Genomic DNA, 10,162 nt, shown 5'->3' with positions numbered 1-10,162 from the left:
AGGGGCTTATCATTAATATTTCTCTGAAACCAAAACCAATACTTTCAATACAAAATTTAAAGACAATTCAAGGAAGAAGGTTCAATTCAGAGCCAAAATTCAAAGACTAAATAAATGCCTTCACTTTATTCCAAAATTAAAAGACTATAACCTTAACTTTATTCCAAAATTAAAAGACTATAACCTTAGCTTTATTCCTTCCTTGAAAGATTATGCATAGGGGATTAATCTTTAAAGAACAACTTCTCTTCACTTGATCCTTTACCACATCAACCATTTGCCAATTTGATCCCAAACTAACAAACAAATTAATCTTCAAAAACCAAGTGAAGAATTTTTATCTCTAAGGGTCTGTTTGCGAGTTGAGTTTTGAAGAAAAATATAAGACTTTAGAGTTATCTCACAGTATACTTCATGGTTCTGAAGTCTTCACTTTCTCTTCATTCTCCTCTAAAATCCAACTCGCAAACGGACCCTAATGAAGTAATCCTACCAAGGCCTAATTTTTAAGGATCCAAAATGAAAGATTTAATCAAATCCAAAAGTAGAGAGCCCTTCAGTACTGATATTTTGTACATATATGATAGAACATGACTAACCAAAGATTAAAACGAAAAAGTGACAAAATTTTCTGGCAGTCAAAACTTTTTTGTTGTTGTTGCTTATTTGTACAATAAAGTGAACTAACCATTGATTCTCTCTGCCAGTAACATCTCCAACACTAGAATTTTCCACTTTTGATGAATTTCAATTAGCAGCTCAATGCTTCATACTTCATTGGAATTGGTCTATTGAACCCCACCTGTGAAAGCAAGTTCCCAACCACCGTGAGATCGCGGCAAAAAACACCTTGGAAAACTGCCGGATTCACAGTAGTAGAAGTTATAGTAGTTTTATTTTCCACTGAAACATTGTTGTTGCTGCTTCTATTAGTCACCAATTTATCTTCTTTATTATTCATCATCTCATGTTGGTTTGTTTTCGGAACTTGAATTGCTTGTGCAGCAACTTGTAAAGCCTTCTTCCTTTGTTTCTCAGCGGCTTCCTCATCCATTATAGTACTCATCAAACTTGTGTAACCTTTCTGAACCAATCTATATAGCAACAATGCTGACATCTTTGCTCTTTCCTTCACCGTTTCGAGATCACGCGTGTTCACGAGCTCACATCGATCGATAAAGTTAGTAGCTTTATCAGGCTTGTGCCTTAAAGTAAGTAACACATGAGCCCTCTCTAACTCGGATCGTGAACACCCTCTTCTTACTCCAATCAATGCATAGTAATCCACATTTCCACTCTCACCAGAAGCCAACCTGGACTTCAATTCTTGAATCTTGGTGTTTAAGGCACAAAGTTTACTGGGAATTTCCCGGTACCGCACATTGTGACGTTTCCATGCAGGGCCTGGAAGCTTGCGATCACGCAAGATTGCATTGTACAGGAGCTTCAAGTGTTCAAGATCGTGCAGAGAGTCGGGTAAGCATCGAATGGTTTCGAAGAGGGAAGCTCTGGTGTCAAGGGCTTGAATGCAAGTAGGGTCGAGGGCTAAGGTACGGTTACAATCGGCTATAGACTCTGCGATTCGACCAGAAGAGCGGTAGGCTGAGGCTCTGTGCATGTAGCACTCAGCAAGGAAGCCCTGAGGGGCACCACGGCGGCCATCAAGGATTTTGGAGAAGTGGCGGATGGCCTCTGAGTAAAGGCCGGCATCGAGTGCTGCGAGGGCAGCGGTGCGACGGCGGAGGAGGAATTTGATTTGGGCGAGGAGGTTGTTGATGTTTTCAGATTCTGCGAATGGTGCACGAGGTGGAGTGGAGGGTGGAGGTGGCCGGTTTGTTGTGTCTCCGGCGAAAGGGATAGTTGATAGAGAGAAGCTGTCATCGGACCAGCACACACTCTCACGGCGAAATGCGGCAGATGCAAGACGTTTCCCTGTTTGGAGAAGGACCATTGCATCCTCCATTAGGCCAAGATGGCAGCATGCTTGACCCAAAACCAAGTATCTGTAAATTTTGCAATTGACACAATTAGAAACACACTCAAATAAAGCACAATAATAAATAATTAATCCGAAGTTATTTATTCTAATTAGACTCATAAAGTTATCACAAAAGTGTAAATGTAAAAAATGCAATAGAATTAGCTACACTTACACCAACTAAGTATTCAAGCCAGGAAGAGGCTAATGCATGTTACACAAACTCAGAGTTGGAATCAGGAATTTGATTATACATTTTTGCTACACTTTTATGTATGGCAATCGAATTAGCTACACTTAATATGCGGGGTTGATAGAAAAGTGCTTAGAAACAATAACAATGAAGCATTTATCGCACTAGACGGGGAGAAAATCATAATAGTAAACATTATTGTTGTACATTCAATTTGAACGGATTTATTCCTTTGTTAGAATAAAATTAAAAGCTGGAACAGAGAAGCATTGATTACATAAATAAATGTATTGTGTACTTACTTGATCTGATCTGAAACTTAAATAAATGTCATACATTAAAAGCTAAACAACAAAACGAAACAAATAAATAAATTTCAATTTTTTAAAAACCCCTCTAAGATAAGAACACAGATTGCAAAACCAAATAAAAAATTGAAACCAATGAAACAGAATAACAATAAATACTAATTACCTCCATTGCCCTTCTTTGTTGCAACTTTTACTAATCCCTGCCATAACCTTGTTCTTGAGATCAGAAACAGAAAAACACTTGAAAATCTGATCCTTCTCTAGTGACTCAGAAGAAGAAGAAGAAGATAGAAGCTTCTGAGAGGAGCTATCAGAAGAAACATAGCTTGAATCATCATTTGCCATTCTCAAACTTGGAATATAATCCTGAAGCATATCAGCAACCTCTTTAAACCGTCGCAAATAAAGCAAAGACCTTGCTCTAAGTTCAATAGCTTGATCCAACCGTGGCGAAATAGCTAGAGCTGCATCAAGAAGGTTCAAAGCTGAAACAATCTCACTTTGTTCTTGTGTTGCAATCAGGGTCCTAGCATCTTTTACATATTTCACAACAATCTGAATAAACATGAAAAAATCATAACTTTATTAGATTTAAAACATACCCATTGACGAAAAATAGTGTCTTTTTGAGTTTTCATTCAATTGGGTACATAGACAGAACTAAACATACCTTAAAAAATTTCATTAACTATGATTAGAAACCTTAAATATATCAAAAACTTTACCTTTCTGTTGGTGAGCCACCAATGTTTCTTTTCTGAAGGAGATAGAGAGGGAGTAGTGACAGCCATTGTTGATGTTTGTTGTGTTGCAAAGGATTCAATTTTGGACCAACAAATTATCAAAACCCCCTCTCTTCCTTGTTCTTGATTAAAACAAACACATAATATTTTTCTGTGCTTTGATGATAATAATAAAGAGGGAGCAATATATAGTGGGAGGAAAGAGAAAGAGATAAATGGGTTTGAGTGAGAGAGAATGAGGAAGAGTTATAAATGAGTAAATATTGTGTGGAGTCTATGATAGATGAATAGTGGATGAAGTAGGCTATATGGATCAAACGATATTATAATATTATATTATATATTATAAATTATGTTTATTGATAAAATATTGATTTAAGTTTTTATTTATTATTTTCTAAGTTTTTCTTTGAATCAGAACAATCTTCATTTGTTTTGATTTAAGGTAAATGTATATAAAAAGAGTAACTACTCATGTTTTTTTTACCTTACCACATTGGTCCTTTGAAAAATAAAAAATTCAAAATAGTTCTAAAACATGTTCAAATGTGAGTTAAATTAGTCATTTTAAGGTTAAATTATCTCTGTCAAATGTTGTAAAGTATACTAAAAATAACTAATTAGAGCCACATTTATAAAATTTTAGGGATAATTTTAATTTTTTTCATTTTTTAAGAAACTAAACTAATAAGATCAAAATACATAAGAGACTGAAATATATATTTAGTCAATAAGAAATAAAGAAGTGTAAAACAATTGAGAGACCCAACAAAAAAGAAAAAAATAAGAAAAGAAAGGGACATGAAAGAAAATATGACAGCTTTGACCTTGATGAAAAGCTATCATCCTTCACATTCATAGCTGGCAACAGTCTCGTAGATTCTATCCCACGCAACCTATGTGTGGCATACAATAAATTAACATCAAAGTTATTTCTGTTGATTTATTAAAATATATATTATAGTACTACAATTTTATTTTAAGTTAACATTCTTTATTATTTGATAATTTTAATGACAACAAAAATTTTAAAATAAGAAAATATTTTAATATAAATATAATAAAAATAATAAAAAAGTTTATAAAAAAATTATCAAAAAATTTAGACAATATTTTACAACAAAGATGAGAGAAAACAATATTTAATAAAGAAGAAAAACTACCATTGATTAATTTGTGACCTGATTGGTGGTTAATCACAGGTCCAACGTTTCAACCATTAGGAATAAACTATCTTATAAAAAAAATATATATGTTATATACAATTTATAATATATATGTTATATACAATTTATAATATACATCAGGATATACTATTACTCAAAAATTATTAGATCTTTTGGTTATTTATTTTTAATCACTACATCAATTACATAATTACCTTACATACGTTGACTTAATATCTATAATGATTTGAGAACTTATCCCTAATGGCCCCTCTTATTTTTGAATTGAGATATTTCCTTGTACTAAAAAGACCAACACTAGAGTATAAGAAGAGAAAAAATAATTTTGTTAAATTTAAAATTTATTTTATGGAAAAATAATTTTAAATTAAAATCATTAGATATTATTTTTTGTCATCCTCATCCAATACTCGACTCTCCGATAATAAATAGAATCTAAATCTCTTATTTTGACCATTAAATATAGTCACCAATATCTGGTGTCTTTTTTGTGGAACAACATGATTAACTCAACGAGCATTTAGAATAGAAGGGAATACACAATTACAAATAGTTAGCATCAAATAGGGTGAGCATAGATCAAATTGGATCGGTAAGATTTATTCATTATTTAACTCTAAATGTTAACTGAATCATTTTTTAAACTTGGATTTGACCCGATCCTAGACCTGAAGCTAACCTGACCCTAAATGTTGACCGAGTCATCATTTGAACCTGAACCCGAGCCTAGACTTAATTAAATATAATGCATACCCTTTTTAATTATAGATATGTTATTTGACATATGAAATAATATATGTATATATTGTTAATCATGTATGTATGCTGAAAAAAATAGAGAGTCAATGATACTTTTGATTCAAATATGTCATTTATCAATACATAATTAAATAGAGACACATACAAACATAGGAGTGAGTAACAATTGGACAATTCCGACCGGTTCATGTTTGTTCTCTACCCAAACCTAAATATTAACCGAATCAATTTATTATACTTGAATCCGATCCTCTTCGGATTCGATTATAATCAGATCAAACTGGTGAGCGGGTAGGATTAGCTCACCCCTAACTCTGCATGTGAGCTTAGTGGGTCAGGGGGTAATTGATGGAAGCAACCTTGTAAATTTGTCACTCTTAGTTACTAAAAAACTATGATGTAATGGAGCTTTAGCCTTCACTAAACACATAAATACATTAATCATGACCAATCAATAATTCACTTTGACATAAAAGACACCTTCATTATTAACTATTTTATTTCATATTGAACGATGATTATTCTGATTTGTAACTTTTCAAAATTTAATAATAACTATGAAAGTGGATACCTCCTCCTCCATAATTTGGCCAAACTATCATAGTTTGACAAATACATATTATCATCCATACATGAGAGAATATCATGAGGTATTGAACCATCATTAAGGTACAAATATAACTTTGACATTTATTTATGGACAAGTACAAATTCGTATGTGTTTCTAACTTAATAAGTTAGGAAAATCATTTGTTTTCTTTTCAACAAAGTACTTTTTTTGTGCTCAAATGGCATATTTGGGATGCAAAATTGTGAAAGCATCTTTCAAGTCAAAGGAGATGCATATATTGTTGATAGCTAATTATAATAATAATGAGTATTGTGCCAGATTATGGCTATAATCTTGAAGTTGCTATAAGAATATGAAAGGGTAAATTGGTCACATAAGGGGAGAGAATAAGGATGAATATAGTTAAATTTTAAAATGGAGGGGCATATTTATGTGGAGTAAGAAAGTGACTCATCTATCCTCAAGAATCATGCTTTTTCTTTTGGAGGGTATGCTTTGCCTTTTATTTCACACACATTGATTAATGAATACACATGAATTGATATTTTATAGCCAGATGGGGTTGTCTTAAAGGCTATCTTTCTAACCTCTCTTTTCCATTGCCCCTACAATCCTCATTATATATAAATGGTAAAGTGCCTACAATAGTTGCATTGAATTAAACATAAAAACATGTTATGATACAGTAAGAGTTTTTGTACATATTATTTATTATTTATATTTAACTATTATTAACTCATAAATAAAAGTAATATAAGTAAATGGTAGATAATATTCTGTTTTTGTATAAATTTTTATACTTATAATACATAAATATTATACTCTTATTGTTTATGTATTTATGTTATAAGTTTTTTAAAATATACATATATTATATTATCTATCATTCATTCTATAAGACTTTTATTTAAGAATAATGATAGATAATATTACCAAAAATATAAAAAACTAACATGATTCATTCATATATAGATATTCAACTTCCTCTTCCCTAGTGACCTAGTCCAATAGTCCCCTCATTTGCCATGTCACCCTATTGCCAGCCTGTCTCCACGTGGCATTTCTCAAATTTGAGGCCCACAAACTAAGGGCCCCACCATTTCCCATACAAATCAATTTATCTAGATAAACTTTAGTGAAATTTTGGTGGCTGCCTTAATTTGTTTTTGCTTCTAGTTTCTTTCACTATTGTTTTTTTTATCTGAATTCTTCCTCTAGAGAATGCTTACTTTTTCTAGAGTTTGTTTCTAAATTAAGGATGTATTATCCTTCAAATCATTTTTTGTAATCAAATTAGTGAGAAAATTAGTTTTAATATTGTGGAATGTAGTGGAGTAATATGAGAAATTATCATGTGATATTACCATGTCATATTTTAGGGAAATATACTTTATAGTAGAAAAAAATATATTTAAAGTGTAAGAGTACATTTTATTTTTAATAATCATTAATTTTTAAATAAAAATAATAAAAATGAATGATGAATAATGTATTAATTATGAATAAATCTTTATATTGTTAGTGCATACATTATACTCTTATAATAACATGATCAATAATTTGAGCCTTGTGTGACCTAGACACATTTCAATCCCTTAAAAAAAATCGTTTTCCTTCATTTTTACATTGCCCCCAATAATGCATAAATTTTCTTCAAATGATTGCATGAGGATTCTTAATATTTTTGAAATCCTCCTACATTCATGCAATCATGCTCGGACACATGACCCTAATTATGAGCAAAGTCAAAACACAATCAACTAATAATGTTGTAATTTGTAAAGCATGACTATAATTATATGCCTTTGGGATAGCTAAAAAAAAGGTTATTTCAATTGTGATTATTTAATCCATTATTGCTATAATTGATTATAGGCTTGTTTTGTTGATATTTATTGTTTTGTGAGATACAAATTTAATGTGACGATTTCATTCCATCATCAAGAGGTGACTTAGATTCAATTGGCGTTATAATGATACTTACAAATAAAATATTATTAATAAAAAAGTTAGACATAGTTCGAATGTCAACCAACTGAATTATTAGAATTATTAAGATGGCCACTTCATTCTAGGGTCAAGGTATGACTTAAATCCAAATAGTATTATAATAATAATTTATTAATCATTTTAAAGTAGAACAAAATTCTTTCAAAAAACCCGAATAAAATTCCAATATCAATCAAGTTAACTTTTGTAGTACATATATTTTGTTGTATGAGTGAATAACTAATTATTTTTGGGATGTGTAGCTACTTCTTTATACAAATATATATTAATATTCATTTAATTTTTGCTTAAAAATTATGCAAATTAAAATCTTGAAAAGTCATGACTTTTAATGGTGCTCAATATAAAGAGTATTGTTGAAACTATGCAAATCAACGACGCTTGATTTAAGGAACGTTGTTGAATCTTTGAGGCAAATATTCAACATTGCTCGTTGAAGCAAAACATTGTTGAATGTGTATCCGCCAATTACATTTAACAACACTTGTTTCAACGAGTGATGTTGATTCTCTTCTGCCTTACATTTAACAACGTTCTACTAACAAGTGTTGTTGAATGATCGTTATTAAATGTAAAGTATGGCGTAGTGCTTTAACTTTTTACTCTTTCTGAGAATCTAATTGCATCTTACTTATACCACTAGACTAACGTTGTTGGTTAACCAAGTTAATTGAGACAATTAGTTTTTTTTTTATAAAAAATGTTATTTTTTCTATGTTCTTTCATTACAAATTATCCTATTTATATTAAAGAAACTAGTATGAGAACATGTGATAATGTATATTGATCTAATTTAGTTAAAGAATAACAATAAAATTTGTTAATAACAATGTGATTATAGATTACCTTATAAAGGTTGGTTTATATATATTTGATTGATGACATAAAGTTGTTGTATAGTGAGATGATATTGAATCTTTTATTTTAAAAAATGTATTAGTTAGAAATAAATATTTGAAATATAATGTAATATAAGTTGTAGAGTACATGTTACAGATTTTGGAAAACTTTTTTTATAAATGGCATTTGTTGTTGTCTTCTGTGGTTTATCTTCAATCCATTTTTGCTTTGCACTCTTGAAACAATAACTTATAATTGACAATGACTGAATACTGATTTAGGTAAATACAACCTCACACTTTCTAATGATTGACCTTAAAATTTATTGATTGTCATAACGTATGACACAATTATAGAGAATTGTCTTATGGTAAGTGTGAAAGGCTATGGAGATTGGAATGAGAACATTGATATCCGAGGAGTATAAGTGATATTTCCAATTTTTTTCCAAATATGATCTTTGCCTCAAGTACATGATTAATCATCTTAGTAACAACCAATCTTATGTTGTTACATAATCCTTCTGACTAATCTAAATTTCTTAATAACATAATTGGAGTGTCCACTTTTAGCTTGATCTTATGATTCGGAAGACCAGACGTTGCAAGTGAATTTAAAAATTCAGGAGTTAATATATTGAATGCTTTACTTTCATTAGCATCATACATATTAACTTCATTTGAACTCAAATATTCTTTTTCATCACCTACAATTGTACATTACAATATTTATTAACATAAGTATGATTAATGTAAAATGGTTAAGATAATGAATTTAAAAAAATAATTGAATATAATTTACGTGGAATTTTACTAAGAATATAATCATTGATTTGATCAAAATCTCAATTGTTGATACAAGTATTGCTCTACATTGAAGAAGTTATCGTCCTTGTAATGATCTTCTAAGTTTGGGTAGGTTCTAGACATTATGATATTAATTGAGTTATCATAATCTACAATCATAAGTTCTTCGGGAATATCAATTTCAGCACAACAATCATTAGGCTCAGATACTTTTCCATTTCCCATCTTTAGTATCCATTCAGAGAATTGCTTGATATTTGTTGCATTGTCATGATTTTGTAGACACATATTTTGTAAAAGTTAAAAATGTACCTTGATGCCAAAGATAAGATGCATTAATTGTTGTATGAACAATATCTTAACGACAACCTCTTAAAATCACTAGTAAGATACGAAAAATATATGCAGAAAAATAATCAAGATAAAATGAAAGCGATAAAGGAGAAGACAATACACAGTGATTTTTATACTGGTTCACCTTCTAGTCCACTGAAGGCTACGTCCAGTACTCTTGCAGCGCAAGAGATTTCTTCACTAAGAATTATGAATTGTAATTACAATATCTCACCCCGAGATTTCTATGTATCTTACATACTCCCTAATCCTTATTCACTCTTGGAAAACACATTTCCAAATGATTCTTAAACATAACACGCAGTGCTAACTGCATTAGCCCAAAAATATTTTGGGAGGTTAGTTTCATTTAACATTGTTTGAGCCAGTTCTTCTAAGGACCGATTCTTTCTCTCTATAACACCATTTTG

At 30.7% G+C, this 10,162-nt stretch overlaps 1 protein-coding gene across 1 annotated transcript; it reads right to left on the bottom strand.

Annotated features, from left to right (window-relative positions):
- On the bottom strand, positions 533 to 3,454 carry LOC109345879. The gene is made up of 3 exons (XM_019585133.1): positions 3,208 to 3,454; positions 2,646 to 3,037; positions 533 to 2,003 (listed from the first exon to the last, which is right to left on the bottom strand). The coding sequence occupies exons 1-3, from the start codon at positions 3,271 to 3,273 to the stop codon at positions 752 to 754; spliced, it is 1,710 nt and encodes a 569-aa protein (XP_019440678.1). The 5' UTR covers positions 3,274 to 3,454; the 3' UTR covers positions 533 to 751.

The sequence above is a fragment of the Lupinus angustifolius genome, chromosome LG04, assembly GCF_001865875.1.
Source record: "Lupinus angustifolius cultivar Tanjil chromosome LG04, LupAngTanjil_v1.0, whole genome shotgun sequence".
In the NCBI taxonomy this organism is placed as follows: Eukaryota; Viridiplantae; Streptophyta; class Magnoliopsida; order Fabales; family Fabaceae; genus Lupinus; species Lupinus angustifolius.
The sequence above is the reverse complement of the archived record's forward strand: the minus strand, read 5'-3'. Positions and strand labels throughout refer to the sequence as shown.